The 27,619-nt window shown below is 44.0% G+C and overlaps 1 protein-coding gene across 3 annotated transcripts in view; it reads right to left on the reverse strand.

Moving 5' to 3' along the window:
• Positions 1-27,619, reverse strand: part of LOC137351589 (ephrin-A5-like) — a 347,596-nt gene that overhangs the window by 57,526 nt on the left and 262,451 nt on the right. For all 3 annotated transcript variants that reach the window (XM_068016174.1, XM_068016173.1, XM_068016172.1), the window contains exon 2: positions 10,556-10,848. In XM_068016174.1, coding sequence (XP_067872275.1) covers positions 10,556-10,848 — 293 coding nt within the window. The remainder of the gene's footprint in view (positions 1-10,555; positions 10,849-27,619) is intronic.

A 27,619-nucleotide genomic window follows, 5' to 3' on the forward strand; every position in this document is an offset into this window, starting at 1 on the left:
AGCTTTGGAATTCCATCCCTAAAACTCCTCGCCTCTCTACCTCCTTTAAGCTGCTCCTTAAAACCTACCTCTTAGACAAAGATTTTGGTCACCTATCCTAATGTCTCCTTATGTGGCTCGGTGTCAAATCCTGTTTGATATCACTCCTCTGAAGTGCCTTGAGACATTTTACTGCATTAAAGGTTCTATATAAATGCAAGTTGTTGTTGTTCATTGCATTGTAGCTGGGCTCAGGAATGAGAAGAGCTGATGGAAAGATATTTCGTGTTTTCCCTCTTGCATGGATGGAGTTGACTCATGCTGGAGGCCCAACTCCATGGGCACTGGGCAACTTCATTTAAATGACCATTCTTCACACAAGCCAGACAGTGAGAGTTAACTGGTCATGAGGTCAGGGGTGGGGCACAGGTGGGTCATCTCGCCCAAGCCGAATGCCGTCCTTGCCCAACATTCACACTGGCATTTCCATCAGGGGTCGCAGGACTAGGAGCTTTGGTTGAGGTATCTCCAACCCTAACTAATTGTAACCCCTGTGCTCACTGACCTACACTGGCTCCCTATTGAGCAATGCCTCATTTAAAAAATTCTTCTCCTACTTTTCAAATCCCGCCATTGCATCATCCCTCGTTATCTCTGTAACCTCCTCCTGCTCTGAAACCGTCTGCAGTATCTGCTCCTCCAATTCTGGTCTTTTGCACATCCCCGATTTTAACTGCTCCACCATTAGCAGCTGTGCCTTCAGCTGCCTCGGCCCTAAGCTCTAGCGCTATAGAAATGCAATTCACCATTGTTGTAACACCACAATCACTATCTGGCTCAGATTAGCTAACCCTCGAAAGACCATGGATTGAATTAAGACCTGCCTGCTCTGAGCAGCTCAGTTCCATATTGAAGCGTGCACTTACCTACACAGCCACTTTTGAAGAGACCGTTGAGAAGATTTAAAGAACACATCATTTGGCATTCGACCGTCAGCAGCGAATAAAGGACTGCTTTACATTTAAAGTCAATCAGGATAATATTGAAGCATTTGTTTGCCTCAATGGAGAATAGTAAACTAAAACACAGAATGTTAACTTTGGCAAATGTTTTCAGAAAACCAATGTGGCTTTGGACTTTAGAGGTTAATGGAATTTAGTTTCTGGAGGAAGGACAGATATTTTTTCTTTCTTGTGGTCTTGTTCTAATGAAACTTTCATGGAAGCCAAATAAGATGTAATTTCTCAAGTTTAGCCTGACTTGAATGCTAATTCTGACATTTAGTGTTAGACCTTTTATGAATTCATCAAGTCCAAAGCAAAGGATTTTATTACATTGACAGCTTCTGACTGGCTGCCATTGTTTTTATCTTGGTTTTTAACATATTGCCATTCTGATGTTCATCCTATGCCTCAACAATGTTTTTAAAAAAATTTTCTTCTGATTTACTTAAAGCATATTATTTTTTTGAAGATATGTTAATTTGCTTGCTCTTGTAAGGATAGCCTTTTTGGGATTGGGAGGCAAGGCTCTCCCAACTTGGGTTGTCAACCCTCCATGATTGTTCTGGCGTCTCCATGAATTAAAAATTCATTTCCAGGAAACTGCTGTGAGCAAGTCCAGGAGGAGCATCATAGGGGCATGAAAAATTGTCTTTTCATTTTCTGTGAACACTTTTATTAATTATAAATAATATTGTGTTCTGTCTGTGTGAAGGCTGTACACAGGCCTAAATCCTGTCTGTGTGAAACCTACAGGCAGGCCTATATTCTGTCTGCGTGAAGCCTGTACACAGGCCTAAATCTTATCTGTGTGAAGCCTGTACAGAGGCCTAAATCCTGTCTGTGTGAAGCCTGTACACAGGCCTAAATCCTGTCTGTCTGAAGCCTGTATACAGGCCTAAATCTTATCTGTATGAAGCCTGTACACAGGCCTAAATACTGTCTGCGTGAAGCGTGTACACACGACTAAATTTTGTCTGTGTGAAGCCTGTACACAGGCCTAAATCTTGTCTGCGTGAAGTCTGTACACAGGCCTAAATCATGTCTGTGGAGCCTGTACACAGACCTACATCCTGTCTGTGTGAAGCCTGTGTACAGGCCTACATCCTGTCTGTGTGAAGCCTGTGCACAGGCCTACATCCTGTCTGTGTGAAGTCTATATACAGGCCTACATCCAGTGTGCATGAAGCCTCTATACAGGCCTACCTACATACTCCCTATGTGCAGCATGGACTTAGAGTCCAATCCATATCTCAGTTCAGGGAGTTAAAGCAGTCATGAGGATAGAGGCCCTTAACCAAACCACTGCTGTTAAGAAAGTTAGTAACACTGAGTTTAGACATAGTTATAGAAAGGTTTACATTTATTCATCGGCTGAGATTTTGCAATCAGCGGCAAACGGACAGCACGTGGCGTTCATGATGCTTGCACTTGCCCACAGAATTTCTGTGGCCTTTTACCTTGTCATTTGCAGTTATCAGACAGTCAAAACAATGCAGTTCCCTCTACAGGGGATCTGGGATGTGTGGGAGAAGGTCAAGCAATAGTGTGTCTCCTCAACCAATCAGAGTGAAGAATTCTTACAGAGGCACATAGGGTCTAAACCAGGAAGTGTAAGTTAGAATATTTAATTCAATGTAAAATCATGTACAGAACATGAAATAAAGTGAGGGAATGAAAGATAGGATTAAGAGAGAGAAAAAATAGAAAAAGTAAAGAAAAATTATTTTAATTTCATAAAATCTTCAACAATAATTAAAATCTGAAGGAATGAGACTCTTGTAAAATTAAATTTTCAGTGCCAGAGTGGTTGTGTGATGGTATTAAGACTTAGCATACAATTAAAAATTCACTTACACCTGAATGCACCAGCCCTAACTTTTTCTGGTTTGTTTAGTGGATAACTGGTGGGTAAGTACTGCAACATCACATCTTTACGGATTTGAATGTTGAGTCTCTCGGTGATGTGGCAAAGCTTCTGGTGGAGTAGGCAACTCGGAGAGCAAGTTCCTGATTTCCCTGTTTAACAGCACGTTTGCAGATGCCAGAAGTTGCTGTCTGATTTACTCCTTAATAGCATTGAGCGCCGTTGGCCTCACTGTTATGCTGACTGCACAATCCTTGCCATAATGTCTTATCAAGACTCCCCAAAACATTTCAAAACACGTTGCATATAACAAAGTGCAGTGTATATAAGCAGACTGCCATTGTTATCATATTTTGCTGCTTGGGACACTTTCATAGTCTTCCTTTTATTCATTCAAACCTCAATTAAACTGTGTATAGCTGATGTTCTTCCTGGAATGCTACAATAAGATGATGGTTGAAGACTGACTACATGGAAAGAGGGGAGTATCAAAGGGAATTAACGACCATTTTGCTAAGTAGGGATTGTGCTGGGATCAGAAATTTTTCAAAAAGTTGAAGACTATATTTCTCGCTAATCCATTTAATCACCCAGCAATGCAACTCAGAAAAAACAATATGTGCTTTATACTCTCCTGAAGGATACTGGTGTTGCTGGGTGGTCTTTGGGAGTGGTTTGAGTTTAAGGCTCATCAGTTATATAATTGTCCAGTTATTTTTTACAGTTAATGTTCAAGACTAGGGGGCCATAATATAAGATAGTCACTAATAAATCCAATAAGGAATTCATCAGAAACTTCTTTACCCAGAGAGCAATTAGAATGGAGAACATGCTACCACATAGTGGTTCAGGCGAATAGCATATATGCCTTTAAAGGAAAGTTAGGTGAGTACATGAAGGAAAAGAAAGATATGCTGTTAGGGTAAGGTTGGGATCATAAAATAGTTGGGCCAAATGGTCTGTTTCTGTGCTGTAAATTCTATGTAATCCAGTACTTTATAGTCAAAGGTTTTGCTTGAAGCAAGAGGGAGTTAACACTGGATTAAAAGGTCTACAGTGTGGACTAAACAATGGATCAAGAAGTCAACAGAGTAGAGTGAACACTGGTTTATGTAGTCCACACCTTGGGAATGAAGACTACGTCAAAAGGTCTAGACAGTGGGAGGGAGCATTGGTTTATGAAGTCCACACAGTGGGAATGAATACTGGATTAAAAGGTCTAGACTGTGCGAGAGAAAAATGTGTCAAAAGACATCCACAGTGACAGTAAATATTGATTTAGAAGGTCTCCACAATGGAAGTTAACAGGAAGTGGTATGATACAATTGGAAATCAATGTTTGGATCAAATATGTTTTCTATCTGAAAGGTATTTACAGACTGTCGCAGACTTGATTCTGTTTCTATAATTTGTAGGTTCAGTTGCTCACAAGAGCCATGAGCTCAGTATCACTGAACCATACAGATTAACAGGCCTTTGGTTCAATCCCTGATTGGTGCAGTGTTAGGAGAGTAAAGCAGCCAAAGGTCCTGGTGCTAGGCCAATCACCATCTAGCAACCTATTGTCGGAAGCGTACAAGCATAGATGTCCAATGAAGCCACAATCAGGCTCAGCTGTGATGTCTTGACCAGTCTGATAGCCCTCCAGCCTTCATATAGTGGAGTAGAAGAGGACACCATGGAACAATATCCCATTAAGCATGTCCTAGCCCCACGATCTCTACTGTCAAGTAAAACAAGAGTACGAGCAGCAATATTATGGGGACATCAGCTCCAAGTTTCCTGTCAAGTCACAAACATCCTGACCTGGACATGTCTCTTCAGTGTCACTGGGTCCAAATCCTGGAATTCCCTGGCGAGCACACTCAGCACGAGGACTGCAGTGGTTTGAAGAGAAGGCCAATCACCACCTTCTCAGGGCAACTAAAGATGGGCAATAAATGCGGCTTTGCCAGTGTCATTCATATCCTGTGAACATGATTTTTTTTAAAGTAAGGGAATTAACAGCTGCAGTAGAAAAAAGAGCATGAGAATATTGCAGATGAGGAAAAATAAGACATGACTTAAATCGCTACAAAGTACAGTCCTGGAATGAATGAATGAGAGTGTATGTTGTACATGTGGGGGGGCGTGTGTTTGTATATTGTGTTTGTGTGTTGTGTTGTGTGTTTGTATATTGTGTTAGTGTGTTATGTTGTGTGTTTGTATATTGTGTTTGTGTGTTGTTTGTGTGTTGGTTCATTGTGTGGTGTGTTTATGCATTGTGTGCTGTGTTTGTTGTGTTTTAGTGGTATGTTTGTGTGGTGTGTTTGTGTATTGTGAGTTGCGTTTGTGAGTTGTGTTTGCGTGGTATATTTGTGTAGTGTGTTTGTACATTGTGTGTTGAGTTTGTGTGTTGTGTCACATGTGTGCACACCTCCCTCTTCCCCTCTCCAACTGAAGGTGCTGCCTCATGTTGTGGAACTGCTCCCTCAGACATCAGAGACCTTCCTGCACTATGTCCAAGTGGCCAATCTTCACTTGCAAACCGAAACAGTAAGTGTTGGCAGGATATTCAACCACGGAGAGCATCACAGCTCAGTCCAGTTCTGTTTTTCCCCTAAACATCTCCACATGCATTCTCTCCACAAGCTGTTGCTAGATAATTGCACTGGGAACACTTGCTGCTTCATTGTCTCTCTCTCTCTAGAACAGCAGCACAAGGCCATTTCAAGCAGGTGCCTCAGCTAACTCCACAGCCTCCTTTTAAAGTGACGATTTAATATTATACCAAAATGTGCCTTGAAGTTTATTCCATGAGTTGTTCAGACTAAAATCTACAATTCAAATGTCTGCTTTTTTCCCTATTGCCATAGCAATAAGTGCTTGCCCTCATGAATGCAAGATTACCTCTTTAAAATGTTGATGTGATATTGTACTTCTGTTGTAGCATATTTGACAGGCCCTGACTCCTCACTTTAATTTGCAGGCCTCTTTGTGTGTTATGACAATACTTAAATTTCTAGCTGATCGCGGCTGTTGCAACTAATGGCATAAATGACAACATTTGAAACTTAAATGTATGCGTCTAAGATTTGATTAACCACAAAGACAGAGGCACAGATGTAAAGATTGCCCTTAGGCAGTCAAGTTACCACTGAGGTGAAGTCAGAATTTAAGGAGTGCGTACGTTCAGTCACACCTCATGGTATCACTACGTCATATAATAGTTGTGTGCAAGATGATCTGATGTGGTTTCCCCTTCTCCCTTTCTGCTCTGAATTTGTCCTGTTTAACATCTGGAGCAAGTTCTGAGACTCTTGGAATGGGACGAGGGTCACTCTAGGGTTGCAAACCTTTCATGCTGTTCCTGAAGCCTGCAGGAATGAAAGATTAATCTCCTGGTCACTGCTGTGGGCAATTCCAGGAAAGAACTCATCAGCAAGGCTACCTTTCCCAAGCTTTACACTGGAAAACGAGAGGAGAAACAGAGTGAGGAAAAAGAGAAGCTGGAGAATTTTGAAATTTATAACCCGTTAATTTTTAAATCTTTAAACAGATTTATTGACTTTCCACAACTTAATCAACAAAGTTAGGAAAGAATTTTGTCTTTGAGTGGAATCGTTAATAATCATCCACTGGAGAGGCCCAGCATCGGGGAAGATTGCATTGGGACAACTGTCATGGCAGCTGCAGCCCCTACCCCATTCTCCCCCTCCCTCCTGCTTCCCAGTACACCACACCACATTCTCCCATTCCTCCCATTTCCCTCACACTCTCTCTCTCCTCAACCCATTCCTCCTTCCCCCTTAATCCCTTTGCCCACTTTCCTGTTCCCCATTCCTCACTCGCCCCCTCCGCCAATTCCTTCACTTCACCCCTCCCCAATTGCCCGACACACTCTTTCCTCCTTCCCTCACCTACGAACATATGAATTAGGTGCAGGAGTCGGCCGCTCGGCTTCTCAAGCCTGCTCTGCCATTCGATAAGATCATAACTGATCTGATTGTAACCTCAACTCCACATTCATGCCTACCCCCAATAACCTTTCACCTCCTTGCTTATCAAGAACCTATCTACCTCTGCCTTAAAAATATTCAAAGACTCTGCTTCCACGCCTTGGACGAGAATTCCAAAGACTCACGACCCTCTGAGAAAAAATTTCTCCTCATCTTTGTCTTAAATGGGTGACCCCTTAAACAGTGAACCCTAGTTCTAGATTCTCTCACAAGGGGAAACATCCTTTCTACATTCACCCTGTCAAGACCACTCAGGATCTTATATGTTTCAATCAAGTCACCTCTTACTCTTTTAAATTCCAGTGGATACAAGCCTAGCCTGTCTAATCTTTCCTTGAAAGACAATTCACTCATTCCAAGTATTAGTCTAGTAAACCTTCTCTGAACTGCTTCCAATGCATTTAAATCCTTCCTTAAATAAGGAGACCAGTACTGTACACAGTACTCCAGATGTGGTCTCACCAATGCCCTGTATAACTGAAGCATAACCTCCCCTCGCAATAAACGATAATATTCTATTAGATTTCCTAATTACTTGCTGTACCTGCGTACTAACATTTTGTGATTCATGCACTAGGAGATCCAGATCCATTTCCATCTCAGAGCTCTGCACTCTCACACCATTTCGATAATATGCTTCTTTTTTATTCTTCCTGTCAAAATGGACTATTTCACATTTTCCCACATTATACTCCATTTGCCAGATCTTTTCCCACTCACGTAACCGATCTATATCCCCTTTCTAGCCTCCTTATGTCCTCTTCACAACTTACTTCCCTACCTATCTTTGTGTCATCAGCAAATTTAGCAACCATGCCATCAGTACCTTCGTCCAAGTCATTCATATAAATTGTAAAATGTTGAGGTCCCAGCACTGATCCCTGTGGCACACCACTCATTACATCTTTCCAACCAGAAAATGACCCATTTATGCCTACTCTCTGTTTCCTGTTAGCTGGCCAATCTTCTATCCATGCCAATATGTTACCCCCTGCACCATGAGCTTTTATTTTTCGCAATGACCTTTGATGTGGCACCTTATCAAATGCCTTCTGGAAATCTAAGTACAATACATCCACCAGTTCCCCTTTATCCTCAGCACATGCTACTTCTTCGAAGAACTCCAATAAATTGGCAAAACCATGTTGACTCTGCCTGATTAACTTGAATTTTTCAAAGTGCCCTGCTATAACGTCTTTAATAATAGCTTCTAACATTTTCCCTAAGATGGATGTTAAGCTAACTGGCCTGTAGTTTCCTGCTTTCTGTCTCCCTCCCTTTTTGAATAAAGGAATTACATTTGTTATTTTCCAATCGAAAATCTTGCCTGAATCTAGGGAATTTTGGAAAATTAAAACCAACGCATCGACTATCTCACTAGCCACTTCTTTTAACACCCTAGGATGAAGTCTATCAGGAACGGGGAACTTGTCAGCCCGCAGTGCCAACATCTTATTCAGTACCACTTCCCTGGTGACTGTAATTTTTTTGAGTTCCTCCGTCCCTTCCATTTCCTGATTTACAGCTATTTCTGGGATGTTACTTGTATCCTCTATATTGAAGGCCGATGCAAAATACCTGTTCAATTCATCTGCCATCTCCTTATATTAATTCCCTCGACTCACTTTCAATAGGACCAGCCCCCACTTTGTTACCTCTTCTTTTTAAAATATCTATAGAAACTCTTACTATCTGTACTTTCCAACTCCCCCTCCCCAATCCCTCCTGACAAACCCACGCCCCAACTTCCACCTCCCTCCCTCCCCAACTTCACCCCCTCCCCCTTCCCAGCTTCCCTTCCCTCCCCACTTCACCCCTCCCCGTCCCCATGACACATCTTCCCCCTCACCTCCCCAACTCCCCTTGACAAACCCCCTCCCCCTCCCCAACTTCCCTTCCCTCCCCACTTCACCCCTCCTCCTCCCCACTTCTCATGACACACCCCCTCCCCCACCTTCCCCTTCCTATCCCACTCAGCCCCACCCCACTTACCCCCTCACCCCATTCACACACTCATCCCTCAGCCCCCTCTCCCTTCACCCTCTCACTTCATCCACCTTCCCCCTGTTCCCCCTCCCCCCTTATTATTCCCCCATTGCCCCTCATCAGTCCTCAGAACAGGAGGACCCAAGTGACTGAAGAATTTGATTGACTTGAGTACCTGCCTCAGTTCATTCTCCTCTCTCCCAGTGGGGAAAAAGAGCACTGTAACACAGCAGCAATCTGAAAATGCTCTGGCAACATTTGACAAACAAGTTAAAAATATTAATCAGCAGAGAGCTTTCAATTAATTTAAGCACTTTGGTTTCAAGAGAACCACTAACAAATTCAAAGATTAACCATCCCAACTGGTTCTTTTAATGATGAAATTGGTTTAAGACCCAGCTGAATTAGTGTTCGAGACGTTCCTAGATTACTAATAAGGGGGGAATAGATAATCAATAGTAATTATTACCAACATATCTGGAAAATCGAATGAATGCATGGATTTATGCTGTTTAATTGTTTTATTTGATCAATCTTTCATCCCACAAGCAAGACAGTCTCTTATCTTTTTATTTATTTTGGTTCTCAAGCTGAGTTTTGCGATAGATTTATAACAGTGCTGATGCCTGCCTCCGACAAGATTCTGATGGTACCTAGAGTGATTGTGCAGTCCCAACTACAAAGCCCTGTCTCACTCTAAATAAACAAAGAGTGGAAAAATGCCTCGCAAATGGAAATGTCCGCTGCTGAATGAGTAAGCCTCTAACTCCCCCTCTCCCTCCCCAATCCCTCTTGACAAACCCACTCCCCAAATTCCCATCCCTCCTCCACTTCACCCCTCCCTCTCCCCACAACATCCCTCCCTCTCCCCACAACACATCCCATCCCCCTCTCGCCCTGCCTCCCAACTCCACTCCATTTTGTCTTCTTTCTGTCTATCCTTCTCCCCCAATCTCTCATGCTGTGGTACAGTTCCACAGGCCCAGATAGTCTTCCAGTATCCTGCTCAAACAGCTATTACTCATTGTGGACGTCTAGACGTTTTGGGAAGGGTATTCGGCCAATGGGGCGGACAGAAACACACTGGAACCCAGCACAAAACATCCACTTAACCAACATCCACACAAATGGATACTCCGGCAGTGTAGCACTTAGGAAAAGGAAACCCGGGATGTCCTGGCAGCAACGCCCCCCCCCCCACCCTCCCATTCATGGCAAACCTCCCAACCACCCTCCCCCCTCCCATATACAGTGCAGTAGCCTTCCAGCATTCAATCTATACTCGCATGTCAAGAAAAGTCACTTGAGTGAAGTGCCAACGGACCCATACCCTAGAGAGGGTAGAAGTCAGTGCTTTCACACGGGGAGAAAAGAAAAGGGGTTGGGAGAATATTATCAGAAACTCATTTCAAATCTATCCACTGATTCTCTTTAGAATACTTCAAAAAATAGCTATGGATGAAGGCGGCTATTCAGCCCATCTCCCTCAACATTTCATTGGAGCCTATGGCGTTCCTGCCTCCTAAATGATGCCAGCATTTTTGCCTCCACTACACTATCTGGGCAGTGATCTGGGTCTTAATCACTCTTTGCATGCCAAAGTCCTTCCTGACCTCAGTAATTTGCCCTTTTTACCAGTTTTTACCTCTCTCCCACAGCCTATGGCTTGAAATAAGTTCAGTACGTTAACCTGCACATGTGGCGTATTTTCAGGATGTACTCACATATATAATAATACTCGTTTCCTGGTCGAAACTCAAAGCCCAGAGAAAATGGTGTGAAGAGCTGGAACTTCTCGGAGAACTTCAGTGGCCCGTTTGGCGTGCGCGGCCTATTGCACTCCCAACGTTTGAAGCCATTGTTCTTGTGGTCACAGCTTCTGTAGCCATCAAAATTCACCATGTAAAGAATGTAGCTCTCTGTCTTCTCCTCTGGCACGGCATCATCATAGTGGGGGCAGTAGATGTCAAGGTAGTCATTAATGCAGACATCGACTGTATAGTCACCTCTGTGAAACCTAAAATTCAGAAAGACAACTGCAATGAATTGAACGAAAAACTGCATAATTCTTAAAATAATGCTACTGGGATATCGATTCAGACCTCCCACTAGACTATCTACAGTGTCAGGTATGGTTCAGTGGGTTGCCTCTTAGTCAGATGGTCGTGGGTTCAATTCCCACTCCAGAGTCTTGAACACAAAATGTAAGTTGATGCTCCCATTGCAGTACTGAGGGAGTGCTGCACTATCAGAGGTGCTGTTTGGCACTGTTTCAAAGAGTAGGGGTGGTGTCCAATATTAATCAACCATCACAATTAAAACAGATTAGTGTGTCACTGCCATATTGCTCTTTGTGGGACCTTGCTGTGCACAGATTGGCTGCCAAGTCACCTACATTACAAAAGTCATATCACTTCAAAAAGTGCTTAATTCACTGTCAAGTGCTTTGTGACATCCTGATGTCATGAAAGTGCTATATAAATGCAAGTTCTTTCTTTCTCAAAGGCTTTACAGCATAGTGGGGCTGATTTTAAAACTACCAAGTTCCCACTTCAGGGGCTATGTCGGTGTTATTGGATTCCTAGGACAGTCCCAGCAGACTAGAGACTGCAGTACTACAATGTAAACGATTGCAATGCATTTTTTTTCAGTCGGTCTTTTATGAAACTGTTACGACCAGGTGAGAAACGTGTCTAGGGGTCCCTCTCAGCCTTCACCTGGTCTTACTGTAACAAGATTTAATTTTAAACACACTGTGTTTTGAGCTCCCCCTTGGTGAATCCTTGTTCACCACTTTCCAATTATAAGGCAAAGAAATGAGCAGAAACAGGCTTTCTTAGGTTTAAAGAAGAAAAGTGAAATTTATTAAACTTAAACTCTAATTCGGTTAACGCCTATGGATACACGCCGCGCCCCACGCTAGCATGCATATGTGATACGCACATGCAAATAGAGACAGAAAAGAGCAGAAGAAAAGATAAAGTGGAACAGTTTGAGGCAATCTCTGAGGAGGGTTTTTTTTGTTACTGTGCTTCGAGCTCGCTATAGAGTCCTTTTGTAGGTAGATCTTGCTTTTCGTTGGGGCCCAGTATTCTTCTTAAACCTTGTTCGCTGTAGGAGACTTTTCTCTTTTAGGGTTCGTGTATCATCAGTGAGTTTCAGTTCCGTGAGAAAGAGATGGGAGCGGACAGACAGGAGGCTGTGGCGAGCCAGCCACGAGAGGTCTTTTTAGTCCAGAGCAAACAGCTTTCTGATGGTTCAAACCACTGTGGAAAGTTCAAATTTTAAAAAAAACTCAGGTGGCCCAGCAGGTTAGTCATGTGACTAGCTGGTGTGACCACGTCCGTTTGTGTATTCGGCCATCTTAGCAGTTAACCAGGAATGCGAGCTCCTCCACCCTCAACATCTGGTAATCAAAAGTCCATTTGGATTATATTGGAGCAGGGAGTAGCCCCTTTGTCCTTTCCAAGTACTGTCTGTTAATATGCAAAAATGTCTCTCCAGCCAAGGATCCATTGTGTTTTTTTTTAACCAGTTCTTTCTTCACTCCAGTAACAGTTTAAAATTAATGTTCCTGTGGCAAAATTAATATTCTTCATTCTTGGCAGGTGGGGGCCTGCATGACGATACAGTATAATTAATTTGTGGTACCAGGAGTCTACATGTTGGTGACACCACATTGCAGATTAGGTTGTTGCACTCTTCACCCCTCTGAAAATACATTAAATACCCCAACTTGAAATGCAGACAGATTGCCACTTATGCATGGGATGCAACTGTCACTGGTAAGCCCAACATTTATTGCCCATCCCTAATTGTCCTTGACACAACTGAGTGGCTTTCTAAGCCATTCCTAAGGGTAGTTAAAAGTCAACCTATTGCTGTGGGTCTGGAGTCACATGGAGGCCAGATCTCCTTCCCTGAAGGGGATTTGAGAACCAGATGTGTTTTTAACAACAATCCAGTAGCTTTATAGTCACCATGCCAGATTTATTTAATTAACTGAATTTCCCAGCAGCCATGGTGGGATTATGAACTCCTATCATCAGTCCTAACCTCTAGATTACAAATCCAGTATCACAACCACTCTGCCACTGCAACCTCTTGTACGTGCTGGAGCAATGAGTTGGCCTTTGACCTCCAGGACCCTGGTTCAAATCTGGCCCAGACTGAGGGGTTGAACGCCTCCTCTTGTCTGCTGGCTTGAAAAGTCCTGTGCGGTAAGAGTTTGGTCAATCTCAATCCAGCTTCAAGTGAACACAGGTCTTCTGTACAACACTATCTCTACTGTGGTACTGGTTGGCAATCAGTGGGGACACAGGATGGCTGGTGTGGGAAGTGGACAAAAATGTCACATTGGTGTGGCAGGTTGGGGCTGAAGCATGTCTCTGGGTAGAAGAAAGGGACCGTTACTCTGCATCTTGCTGCACACTAACACTGGACATCTGAAGAGTTTCATTCTTTGTTAACATTCTTTGCTAGAGCCATTAGAAAAAGAGATGAACATGGAGCAGCAGCTTCGGGAATTCATGAGCTCATATCTAAGAGGGGGTTCTTAAAGAAAAGGAGAGAGTTTCAAACATCAAGTGAGCAGGTGTGTAATGAACAAAGGATCAGCCTCCAATGGTGAGCCAAGGCAGGGAGAAGCAATAATCTGGAGGCAGAGGATGTGCATCAGAACATATGGATGGAGAAGAATCCTCAAATAGTGTGGAGCTACAGGACTTCCATCTCTCCATTTTGTTCCTTCAAATATCAAAGCTTGGACACATACGTATTTCTTGTGGTTTGAGTTTTTCCCCTCCTAATGTTCTGCCCTCCTTATATGAACGCTCACCTGACAGAAACAATAAAGAAAAACTGTTTCCAATGACCGAAGGATCGGTAACCAGATTGCAAAGGAACCAGAACCAGAGGTAGAGATTCAATAGTAGCCTTCAAAAGGGAAAAGGATAAATACTTAAAGGAGAAAACATTGCAGGGATGCAGGGATACGGGAAAGAGCAGGGGGATGGAACTAAGTGGATTGCTCTTCAAAAGAGCTGCCACAGACTTGATGGGCTAAATAGCCTCCTTCTGTGCTGTACTATCCTATGATAGGTTATGAGATGAGGAATGGGATCCTGAGCTGGCCTTTTCCACACCTCCCTAACCGAGGGATGCTGAGGCCCACTGGCTAGCTGCTGCTCCAGTTGAGACAAGTGGATATTGCACAGGCAGTGATGCAACTTAATCTGTACAGCTAAGTAAACTGCACCAGACAAAGACATTCATTATGCATGTGTGTACCTGAACCCAGTAAGTTATTCAGAAAGCGTCCCTTGTGCTTTTAAAGGGCATGCACTATTTAGTAAAACTCCCCAGACACATGGTTAAGCACTCGTTCATTGAAGATTCTTCAGCTTTCCTGTTGGGACAACAGGTGATTGAAAAGATAGAAGTGACAATGTTAAATGAAAAAAGAGGCACAGGGTGAGTGGGGAGATTCAGGCAAGGTTACGCACACATTATTACATCATGCTCACATTCTAGTAGTACATATGGTTCCTTTAATAGTTTAATATCTACTAAGCATGGAGAGGAGAGCAGCATTTATATCTCTAGGAGCTCCTGAAATGGAAACTAGATCCCAGCGTAGTGCAGGTGTCGTGATTCACCAGCTCGGTTTCCTGTAGTTGCAAATGGCTCCAAGTTGCAAACTCAGGGCCCAGAGGTCACAAGGTGGCTATTTTTATCAAAGTCAATTAACAGGCACCAGATGTGATGGGTAACATCGGAAGTAAACTGACTGAATTGGAATAAATGACGTGACAGGAGTCTCTCGGTGTAGCCCAAAGACCAGGTGGAAATAGTGGGTGGGCACAGGAGCGGCAGCTGTGGGGTATGAACATGTTTTGTATCAAGCTCAATTAATTTCTTCCGATGGAACGCCCCAGCGCACAGTGCACAACAGGTCATTAGGGATTTCAGGTATGGAGTCTTAATGTATCACACTGATGCTTTTCCCAAAACAAAGAATTTGCAATCTGCTAACGTTAAAAGACAGCCGTCTTTATGACTGGTTGGCAAAACCTTTTCTCATTTGTTTCCAAACACATGGCCAGAGGATATAAATTATATGCAAATGCCTCATGCATAACTTGAATGACATTATCACTCTGCCTGCTTTTCTCCTTCGACCAGAGAAAACAGGTTTGTCAAATTTTCCTTAAAGGAAATTTTAAAAAGTGCTGTTATTCAGTTGAATTGAGGTGTTAAATGGTTATCAAGCATTTTATGTGCTAGCCCTGGCTTAGTTAGTAGCACTCTCAACTCTATGTCAGAAGGTTCAAGTTCCACTCTAGAGACTTGTGAATGTAACCCAGCCTAATACTTCAATGCAGTACGGAGGGATTGCTGCACTGCTGGAGGTACTGCCTTTTGGATGAGATGTTAAACCAAGGTCATGTCTTCCCTGTCAGATGGATGTAAAAGGTCCCAAAATACTATTTTGAAGAAGAGCAAGGAAGGCATCTCCTGGCCAATATTTATCCCTCAACCAATATCAGTGCTGTTTCTGGGCCCTTGCTCTGTGCAAATTGGCTGCCGTCTTTCCTACATTACAACTGTGTCTGCACATCATTGGCTGTAAAGTGCTTTGGATCATGCCGAGATTATAAAAGGCACAATATAAACAAACGCTAGCCTTGCTTTCCTTTCTTAAATCAATACAAGTACTTTGAGCTACTTTGCTCCTCAGGTCAAAAGTAATTTTTCTGAGTTACTTTATTTTCAACCTGGCAGTCAGAGAGAATTGCCAGCTCTTAATCAAAGTCACAGGGCCAACAACATGCAAATCCTAGAAGGTAAGAATTATTTTCTCACTGTATGGATCAGCAACTTAAAAGTGTTTCAATTTTCCACAATCTTTCTCTGCTTTCCTTTCAGGTTCCACACTTCTTTTTGTGAAGGGTGAATGTTATTTAAACATAAAAGAAAGTTTGGAGTCTGAATAAGCCATTCAACCCATCGAACCTGCCCATGTTTGTTCTCCATCAATCCCCTCACCCCATAAACGTTGATCCCTTACTTTGAGAAACAATAACGTTTTCCTACCCCACTCCCCTAAAAGAAAATCTACCGATGCTTTTGGTATCTTTCTAACCCTCAATCCACTTTCTCAAAACAATTCACCCGATTTCCTCTTAAAGGTCTTAAATTGGCTCCGAGTCAACTATGTTCTCTTTCTACTGCTAGCTTCAATTTTCTTTTAACTTTTGACTCTGGCCACAACTTAAGAAAGAATTCTGAGGTGACAAATTCCACCTCTCCCTTATCTGAACTGAAGCTTACACAACCCGTACATTGTTCAACCACTGTTGGGTGGGTGACGGCAGCACCTGGTGGGGCCCTTGAACATACAGGTTCCACCCCTGGCCTTTGTTGCATTAGCTTCTTTCAGTTAGATTGGTGTAATGAGAAACTTTTTATGTTGGCTGATGCAACATAAATGACAAGCGTGGAGTTCAGTTGTTGAAGATCTCAAATAGGTTTATTAAACAGCTAACAAGTATATACAGTGCAAAGCTATCTATTTACAGGATTTGCATCTTGGTGTTGCAGTTACAGAGTGACTCTAGCATGTAGTCACATGATTACATACTGGTACTTGGCTCATTAGCATACTAAGATCTTCAAGGTACATTACTCTTCAAGGCAATCACCTGACAATTGGCAGTGATGAGGGACTACAATTAGATTCAGCATTCCTGACCTAAGGGAAGGGGCAAAGCATATTCAGTTCCCATGTTTGATCACCATCCACTGTATGTGTGTCAGGATGGGCCTTGGCTGTGATATCCCCACATCTCTGATTTTCATCATTGGTGTGAGACCGCTCCCGTCCTGACCTACCTGGGTCCAGCGCCATTCCTAGGCCTCGGTTGGGTGGTCCACCAGCAGCAGCCACTGCCTCCACAGTGGCACTGCTCAGTAAAAGAACTACCGGCCTCTGATTAGGCAGCAGCTCTCAGAGGCTGGGACTTCTGTCGCTGGGGTCCTTGAACCTATGGAAGGCCCACTGCTGTTCAGTTAAATGCCTAATTGGCACTTGATTCGGCAGGCCTCCCACAGAAGGGATAACGTGGGGTTCTCCCTGGCGCTTTTGCTGGAGGTCAAGACCCCCATCACCTGGATAAAATCTCAGCCTCTATCACCTCCTCTTTCAAGATGCTCCTTAAAACCTACCGGTTTGGCCAAGCTGTTGTAATATCTCTTTACATGGCTCGGTGTCAAATTTTGTTCGAAGACATCCCTGTGAAGAGCGTTGGGATGTTTTACTATGTTGAATGCACTATATAAATGCATGTTGTCCCACGTAGTCAAATAGTCTACTGACACTGCATGGAGATTATCCACTTGAATGCACTGCCACAGGAGGCAGCCTGAGCCAGTACCTTCAAGAGGGCAAGTAAGAAAACGGATAGGGAGTTAAAAAAAAACACTAGCCTGTCTGTATCAGATCTGCCATTGCAAAGCAATTCTAACATTGTGGTTAACTGGGCAAGTGTTACATTACTGAATAAACAAAGGCACTAAACCACTGAAACCAGTGGTTACATGGTCATTTGCAAAGGCATTACAGCAAACCACAGGGAAAAAATGGGTTTGAAGCATTAGCCGTCAACAAATAGTCATGCCAAACTATCATCCAACAGTTCAATGCTGCATCCTCTAATGGGAACTGGATGTGTTTAAACCCACTCTGAAAATGGTCGACTCCTTTATAGTAATTGGCATTGTTTAAATAATGAGATCGGAGCCTGATTATGCCATGAGAACCCAACCTGCAATTTTACTTGAAGGCTTGAGTGATGGAGCAGTGACAACTGCCCTCGACCCCAGGCCAGACCTATCGGGAGGGGGGGAATCTAAAAGAGGCCCAGGCAGGTAAGCCCTTTAGGATTTTTTTTTTTTAGGTGCCCTTGTGGACCAGGAGGAACAGCGGTGATCCTCCAGCCCCACATTTTGGCCTCGTTTGCCTTGGGTCTCCCTTTCCATGGGCTACACCCCCACCCCTGGTTTCCTCTACCCTGATTAAGTACAGAGGCTCCCTTCAACTCTCTCGCCATCACTTTTTCGACTGCCGGGCATTGATCTCACGGGTTCCCAGCTGTGGCCTCCTGCTGCTGAATTCTCAATCCCACCCACAGGCTGAGTATGCGATCCAGCTAGTCCTCCATGTCCCTGGACCTTTGCGCACTTTACCTGCCTCTCCCTCTTTAAAATCAGGGCCACGTTGAGGAGGACAAGGCTGGAAGTAGGAGAACACATCAAAATGTAGTCAGGGCTATTTAGGAGGCTCCATTTCTTGTGGGTTACATGTTGGGAAACTCCCCTGCCACATGGAGTCCTGCCCTACAGTCCTTTTCTCAGCTTGGCCTCAGAAGGACCAGAAAGAGACGAGCAACTGTTGAGCCGCCACCTTCTTCACAGCTGAGAGAAGGTGGGCTTCAGTGCAGTAGAACAAATCTTTTCCCACCCATGCCCTCACATGAGGAAGCACTGCCCCTCCCTTAGGGTGGCCAACCCTCCAAAATTGCCCTGGAACTAAAAACTAACTTCCCAGACCTTGCGGTGAGCAACTCCAGGAGAAATCATGGTCAGAGAGATGGGGTGGGGGTCGGGCATCAAGAAATTGTGCTTCTTCTAATTTTATTTGGGGACATCTGGTTATTAGTTATGCAAGTATTAGAGCTGGGACAAATGGCTACTTGACAGATGGTCTGGAACCATCCAATCAGATAATGAGAAGCCACCTCCCAATTGTCGTGGGGAGGCGGGGAGCTGCAAGGATAGGCGAGTTGAGTGAGCAATTTCGGGAGTGTGGAGTGGTTGGAAGTGAGAGGTCATATGATCAAACCACTCCGAGTACGTCCAACCACAGCTGGCGATCCTACCCACCAAGAGCTGGTGAGATGATTAATACAGAGCAGATTAAAAAAGGATTTAATTTGCAAAGAAGCACGACTCTCCCATAATTCATTCATCCACACAAATATTACATCAAGGAAGACTGGCAACAACAAAAACATAATTGGATTACAGGATCAACCAGGCACCCCAAACAGCTGTCAGATTTTCCAACAAGAAAAAAAGAACGCAAGCTAAAGCAGTTAATTCCCTCCGTGTAGCAATGACATCCTGCTCTTTGACTTAGGTAACGCAAAGTGTTTCTCTAAAACACGAATCTATTTAGTCTGCTATGGTACAGCTATTTACCAAATGAACAGTGTATTTTCCGCTAGAGTAAAAAGGTGTTCTGATCCAGCAGGGAAGGCATTCTCGGCTTTAGGGTTCTTTATCCAAGTCAGTGCTTTTAATCAGACTGAAGGAAGCAGAGGTTGATCCTTGGCTGTGTAACTCTGTGCTAGAACATGAAAGCAGCTGTTAGTACTCTTGCCTCTGAGTCACAAGATTCTGGGTTCCAGCCCCATTCCAGGGCTTGAGAAAAAAATCAAGGCTGACACTCCAGTGCAGTACTGCTAGAGTGCTGCACTGTTAGAGGTGCTGTCTTTCAGATGAAATGTTAAACCGAGGTCCCATCTGCTTGCTTGGGTGGATGCAAAAGATCCCACAGCACTATTTTGAAGACGAGCAGGGGAGTTATCCCCTGATGTAAAAACAAAAAGTGTTGGAAAATACTCAGCAGGTGTGCCAGCATCTGTGGAGAGAGGAGCAAAGTTAACGTTTCAGGTCAGTGACCTGCTGTTCAGAACAGTTCTGATGAAAGGTCACTGACCTGAAACGCTAACTTTGCTCCTCTCTCCACAGATGCTGCCAGACCTGCTGAGTATTTTTCAGCACTTTTTGTTTTTATTTCAGATTTCCAGCATCTGCAGTATTTTGCTTTTATTTCAGAGTTATCCCTGATCTCCTGGTCAATGTTTATCCCTCATTCAACATCACAAAAAGAATAGATTTGTTGGTTGTTATCATGTTGCAGTTTGCAGGAGCTTGCTGTGTGCCAATTGGTTGCCACGTTTCCTGCATTACAATCGTAATTACGCTTCAAAAAGTGCTTCATTGGCTGGGAAGCGCTTTGAGACGTCCGGTGGTTGTGAAAAGCGCTATATAAATGCAAGTCTTTTTTTTAACTTCAGGGTTTGCTGGAGAAGGAATTATTGATAATGAGCTAGCAACTATACCGAGGAGGTTCGGGTGATGAAGTAGCCAGGGCCCACCACCTCTTTGGTTCTGATGAAAGGTCACAGATCTGAAACGTTAACTCTGCTTCTCTTTCCACAGACGCTGCCAGAACTGATGAGTATTTCCAGCAATTTCTGTTTTTATTCCACCCTCTCTTTGCCTCTTCCACTTGGTACGCATAACTCCAAGTGCCTCTGCGTCTCTAATTCACATTGTGCCCGGCCATGGGATGCTGAAAGTCAGGATTCAATGTTGCTTCTTATGCTTTCTCTCTGATTTCCTTCTCCCCACCATTGGTGGCCTTGCTTCCAGCTGCCTTGGCGCAAGCTCTGAAATTTCCTCCCTAAACCTCTCTTTCCTCCTTTCAGATACTCCTTAAAATCTACCTCCTTGAACCAGTTTTTGCTCACCTGTCCTAATATCTCCCTTTGTGGCTGAGTGTCAATTTCTGACTGGTAACACTCCTGTAAAGAGCCTTGGGATGTTATACTGCCTTAAAGGTGCTATATAAATGCAAGCTGTTGTTTTAGCTACCTTCCTTCTGCTGGGGTTGCAGCAAAGGACACTACGGCAATGCTAATGGGAGGGGAGGGTAGTCTTAGCTCCCATGCAATTATTGAAAGGGCCCATGAAACAGAACTATTGACCCCAGAGATATATTTCCCCTTTTCCAATGGGGGAAGTGGCTGGCCTCCATTTGGCAACTGCCCACAATTTGATGACTGAAATCAGCAGCTGAGTGTGTAGGAACGCCCAAATATCCAGGTCACGTAACTCCACGATCCAACACCCCTGAGAATGGTGGCAAGTGAGACAGACATTGATTGGAATGTTGACCCAGGATGTCAATGCTGGACTAAAACTAAGCAGGAGCTCTATTCCTGAAGCATCACATTACAACAAAAGCAAAAATAAAAGTGGCTCCAAACATCTTTTCTCTCACTTTTCTCTCTCATTTTCTCTTTTTCCTCCAGACACATAGAGCACAAAAGCAAAGAAGTTATGCTAAATCTTTACAAATGACTGGACATGCCTCAGATAGAGTTTTGTGTCCAATTCTGGGGCACCGCACTATAGGAAGGATGTGAAGGCATAAGGGAAGGCCTTTGAAGCCAATCAGTTGTACAAACAAATGCTGCTTTCAAAGCATACCCTGAGAACACAGATTCCCTCCACAGATAAATTCACTATATGGTGAATTAATGAATCCCATGCTCGAAAGTTCAGAAATAGGGCTGCGGTACGATGGCCAATTCTCCAACGAGTACTCTCTCTCCCTGACTGTGGTTTCCTGCTGGGAGTGAGGGATCACCTCGATTCTAAAGTTTTATTCTGGGGGTTTGATAATGTTTTTCCTCATAGATGGGCCATTTACTTGTTGGGATACCATCCCATGTAGGATTGGGAACCTGCCCAGGGACTGACTAAGGCAGTAATTCTGCACAATTCTTATTGCCTTTTCCCGACCCCCGGTCGCCTGTTTGAAAGCAAAAGCATCTCCTGCAATTACTGCCTTAATCCATACACATGTGGTTTCTCAATCCTGTGGCAGGTTGCCTGAGATTGCTATCTTAAGATGCATCAAAGTGTTTTGCAGAATAAATGGAATGCAGCAACAACTGCCAAATACCACAGCCATTCCACATGAGCAAGGTCCCACAAACAGCTATGATGGGCAACTATTTGATCTGTTTTTTTAGTGGTAATGGTATGGGAGTCAATCTTGACCAGGGCGACTCATTCTTCATAGGGTGCCATGAAACCTTTAACCTCCACCTATACAAGTGGTTTAATATCACATCTGGAGAGTAGCAGCAAGACAATGCAGCACTCCCTCAGTACTGCACTGGGGCGCAAGCCTGAATTAATGGGTCAGTTTATCCCAAATGTGCCATCCCAGCTGGGAGCTATGACCTACTGGCGGCATAAATTTACAATTTATATCAATGACTTGGATGAAGGGACCGAAGGTATGGTTGCTAAATTTGCTGATGACACAAAGATAGGTAGGAAAGTAAGTTGTGAACAGGACATAAGGAGGCTACAAAGGAATATAGATAGGTTAAGTGAGTGGGCAAAGATTTGGCAAATGGAGCATAATGTGGGAAAATATGAAATGGTCCATTTTGGTAGGAAGAATAAAAAAGAAGCATATTATCTAAATAGTAAGAGATGCAGAGGGATCTGGGTCTCCCAGTGCATGAATCACAAAATGCAGGGACAGCACGTAATTAGGAAAGCTAATAGAATGTTAACATTTATTGCGAGGGGAACTGAATAAAAAGTAAAGAGTTTATGCTTCAGTTATACAGGGTATTGGTGAGACCACATCTAGAATACTGTGTACAGTATTTGTCCCTTTATTTAAGGAAGGATGTAAGTGCATTGGAAGCAGTTCAGAGAAGGTTTACTAGACTAATACCTGGAATGGGCGGGTTGTCTTATGAGGAAAGATGGGACAGGCTAGGCATGTATCCGCTGGAGTTTAGAACAGTAAGAGGCAACTTGATTGAAACATATAAGATCCTGAGGGATCTTGACAGGGTGGATGTGGAAAGGAATTTTCCCCTTGTGGGAGAATCTAGAACTAGGGGTCACTGTTTAAAAATAAGGGGTCGCCCATTTAAGACAGAGATGAGGAAAAATTCTTTCAGAGGGTCGTGAGTCTTTGGAACTCTCTTCCTCAAAAGGCAGTGGAAGCAGAGTCTTTGAATATTTTTAAGGCAGAGGTAGATAGATTCTTGATAAGCAAGGGGGTGAAAGGTTATCGGGGGTAGGCTGGAATGTGGAGTTGAGGTTACAATCAGATCAACCATGATCTTGTTGAATGATGGAGCAGGCTCAAGGGGCCGAGTGGCCTACTCCTGCTCCTAATTCGTATGTTCACACGTTTGTATAAATCAGATGCTGGAAATCTGAAATAAAGAACAAAGAACAAAGAAAATTACAGCACAGGAACAGGCCCTTCAGCCCTCCAAGCCTACGCCGATCCAAATCCTCTATCTAAACCTGTCGCCTATTTTCTAAGGGTCTGTATCTCTTTACTTCCTGCCCATTCATGTATCTGTCTAGATACATCTTAAAGATGCTATCGTGCCCGCGTCTACCACCTCCGCTGGCAACGCGTTCCAGGCACCCACCACCCTCTGCGTAAAGAACTTTCCACGCATATCCCCCCTAAACTTTTCCCCTTTCACTTTGAACTCGTGTCCCCTAATAATTGAATCCCCCACTCTGGGAATAAGAACAGAAATTGCTGGAAATACTCAACAGGTCTGGCAGCATCCGTGGAGACAGAAACAGAGTTAATGTTTCAGGTCTGTGACCTTTGCTTTCTCTGTTGTACTATTCTATGAATCTATGCTCCACTCAATGTTCCATTCATCGTGAATGGAAAAGCTGGGAGCATGGTGTCAGTTTTTTTAAAATACATACTGCTGACGAGAGCAAAGGTTCAAAAGACGTGCTCAAATAACGGTGCCTGAATCAAACCCACAAGCTTTGACTCAGTTACTAGTTATGGTACTGGTCCCCCAAACTACAAATCCTACTGTAGTGAGTGAGGAGGTTGAATTCATTAAATCTGATAATGGACTATCGCCAAATAAAATAAGTATGAAAGCTGCTGAGTTATCATTAAAACTCAACTAATTCACTAGTGGCCGTAACAGAAGGAAACCTACCACCCGCATCCAGTCTGACCTGCATGTGACTCCAGTCTAAACTATGTGCTTGACTCTTAAATACCCTCTGACAATGTGATGAGGGACTTCAGTTATGTGGATAGATTGCAGAAGCTGGGATTGGTCCCCTTAGAGAAGAGAAGGTTCAGAGGAGGTAGATGTGTTCAAAATCATGAGGGGTCTGGACAGAGTAGAGAGAGAGAAACTGTTCCCAATGGTGGAAGGGTCGAGAACCAGAGGACATCGATTTAAGGTGATTGGCAAAAGAACCAGAGACGACATGAGGAAAAACATTTTTACGCAGCGAGTGGTTTGGATCTAGTACGCACTGCCTGTGAGTGTGGTGGTGGCAGATTCAATCATGGCTTTCAAAGGGAATTGGAGAATTATCTGAAAAGAAAAAGTTTGCAAGGCTATGGGGAAAAGACAGGGGAGTGGGTCTAGCTGAGCTGCTCTTGCAGAGAGCCGGTACGGACACGACGGCCTGATGGGCCTCCTTCTGTACTGTTACCATTCTATGATTCTATGGCCTAGCAAGCAAGTACTGTGATGAAGAAGCTTCACCACCCTCTCAGGCTGACTTGGAACGGGCAAGAAACCTGGCGCTGCCAGTGTCGCCCATGTCCTTAGAATAAGTAAAGGAAGAGAGATTAAGGGCTGGATTCTGTAGGAGCAGCAGTGGGCGCGGAACATGGCAGCTGTCCCTCACAGGACCCGCGCTGCTGCACCACTGCGATTAAGCAGCGAGCGACCACTTTACATATTGACGGTGACCACCTCCCCACAAACTTGTGGCGGCGGCGGTCTCGGTGATGCCGTGAACGGCATCACCTGACTCGTGACCAGGTTCTGGCGCCATCTTTAAAAGGCTGTCAGCCCTGCAAACAAAATGCAGAGTTGCCTCTGTCCCCCCCCCCCATCCATAAAATAATGCAGAGTTGCCCCCACTCCTGCCCCACCATGTAGACACCGAATGCAGAGTTGCCCCCTTCCCCCGCCACCCCATCTATGCTCAAAATGCAGCGGTGACCCCTTCCCTCCTCTGTGGTGCCAGCTTCTCCTGGATGGGACAGCGAAGGAGCAAGTGCCGCATGTCGTTCTGAAGATCAGGAACGGATGGGAAGATCGTGGCGGATGACATGGTAATGTATGCAGAGAGGTATTTTCAATATTCTTACTAGGATCTTGTCACCGCCATGAAGCTTCCCAACCGCCGGGAAGATCGGGCCCGGCAATCCCGGCATGGGGTTCCGTGGTGGCCGCTGCCACTCCGATTCTCCGGCCACCTCCCTCCGCCATGAAACCCGACGTCGGGCTGAGAACAAAATCCAGCCCTAAATGTGCCAATCTTGTCTTGCTGGAACATTCACCTCACAGGCCAGCCTCTCCAACCTCAGACACATGCTAACAAAACAACTATCAATAAATTTCACCTCAGCAGCAATCAGTAATTAGCACAAAGTAAGGGCTGAACCATTGTATCATTACGGTGTTTGACTCTGTTTTATATTGTTGAAACAAGGCACACAGTTAAACAGCTGAAATGAAATTTCCGACTGAGGACAGCTGTGTGGAGTGTTTCTCCACCAGGATTCCCTGGCCTCCCGTGAGTATTGCCTGGTCTTTGATAAATATATGCTGAGACAATTATAAAACACTTTACAATCCCCGGATAGTGCCACCTTAATTAGTCAATAAAAGAAAACAATCATTATTAACAGGGATATTCATAGCTCTTTCCTATGGGTTAACGTCTGCATGCCATCCATTGATTGGACTGTGGCCATTTTTATTATTCTACTGGGTGGACCTGCTTTAATGAGATGAAGTCCAGCTATTCTGTGTACAACACGAGATTTGCACATTCCACTTACACACCTTTGCCAGTTGATCTGCACCTGGACCTGACTAACCCTGGGACCGGGAAGTGGAAGACAGCCAGGCTGAGACTCTGCGGACTGCTTGCCTTTATCCTGAGCTCTGACTTGCACCCGAGCTACTGTTGAACAGGAGCGTGCAATGACTACCGGCTGACTGGAAGTTTTCCGTGACTGTGGCACCTTTTATATGACTTACTCCGAAAATGCTGCTTTAATTTGTTGTTGATGCTATGTTGTTTTGCCAATATTGGGTTGGTGGGCCCACTCACCCGCGCTGAATGTTTAAGCTGGGTTGGTGGGGGGGGGGGCTGGTGAATGGGAGTGGTGGGCGGTAATTTTCACTTTGCAAAATTAGTGGGAGTGGGTCAGCTGCTCATTGACTTTCATGGAAAAGAAAAAAAATTGGGTGACTTGAACAACGGGCAGGGGATCTGTTACACTCGCTTTCCGCCTGTGAACACTGGCCCCATAGTGGCCTTCCCGATGGTAAATCTCCATCGAATTGGATGTTGTCCGTTGTCACAAACCACCTTGACCATTTTGAAACAGGCTCTTGGCTCTCAAGGTGGGTGTTAAAAATGGGAAACAGACTGATGTTTTCCCCAATTATTAAAAAAAGTCACCCATTTTCATTTTATCCTCTTTTATTGTGTTGTAAATCCTCCAAATAAATATAAAAAACAGAGTATGAACAGAGTGGCCCAGTTCCCGGCTTGTGACAATATTAGTAGCTGGCGGCGTATGAGTGATGCTGAGGGATCTTCTTCCCTGACCATTAGCTTGACTCGGTTAGTAGCCCTCTTTGCTCTGTCATGACTACGGCTTTAAGGCCTCTCTCTGCACTTAAGCACATAATCTAGGCTGACACTACATTAAACCAGGGAATCTTTAACGTTCTAACGAGAGATCATCGACCTGCGACATTAACCCTGTTTCTCTCTCCACGGTTGCTGACAAACCCTGCTGAGTATTTCCAACAGTTTCTGTCTTCATTTCAGATTTCCATCATCCACAGTATTTTGCTCATGATCTTTAATGTCTGCCTGTTCAGGTGAATGTTAAAGATCCCACTGCATGATACAGAGAAGTTCTTCCAGTGTCTTCAATAACATCCCTTCCTCGCCAACGCACCAAAAGGAATTTAAATGATAATTATTTTGTTTGTGGGACCTTGCTGGGCACATTTGGCTGCTGTGCTCGCTACATGACAATGCTGACGACAATTCAGAAGCAAATAATTGGATGCGAGCCCTCTGGGACATCCTGAGGACATGACATAAATGTGAATTCTTTCTTCTTTTCCTGCCCGCAATGCTGCCAGTCCCCTCCTTTGGGAGGCTGCTGCTTTGATGCTTTTGCAAAGATGGCTGAGATCAAGAATTCCCCAGGTGAGAAAATCCCAGAAGCAAGGCTCACTCTCCAATGCTCCACAACAGAAGGAGGGAGGACATGAAGGACACATTAAAGAGTGTCTTCTTTCAATGCATTGAACTCCACTCTTTCTTTAATGTTGCACAGTTATCCTCTTAAAGACATTGCCTATGATTAAAAGCTACTTCAAATGAACAGTGTGGATTTCAGTAACTACAGCAAGCAATACTTCATTAACTATCCAGTCTGCAAATAAAGCAAATATAAATTAAAGTCAGCATATTAAGTTTGGGGGGGGCGGGTTGTCTTTTTTTTATATAAACGAGGGAAAACAAAATAATAAATAAGTGAGAACAAATAATTCAAGCAATTCATCTAGTTACAATTTGACAGCAATCCACTTGAAAACAGAGATACTCTTCCCTCTAACAGCTTAATTTAAAGGTGTCTCTCTTTTAAGGTTGAAATATCCAATAAGACCATTCAATTCTTGTTCCTGATCTTTCAGTTGGGCATCAGAAGAGCTAAACTATCTAAATGGGGTAATAGATCTTCTGTTGACATGGATAGGGGCATTTCAAATGTGTTTGTGATGATTTTGGTATTTCTGCCATAAACCTGTCTCCAGTTTCACTGGAAAAACTGAACTCAAGAAAGCCTCACAAAC

This window comes from Heterodontus francisci, chromosome 36 (genome assembly GCF_036365525.1).
Source record: "Heterodontus francisci isolate sHetFra1 chromosome 36, sHetFra1.hap1, whole genome shotgun sequence".
In the NCBI taxonomy this organism is placed as follows: Eukaryota; Metazoa; Chordata; class Chondrichthyes; order Heterodontiformes; family Heterodontidae; genus Heterodontus; species Heterodontus francisci.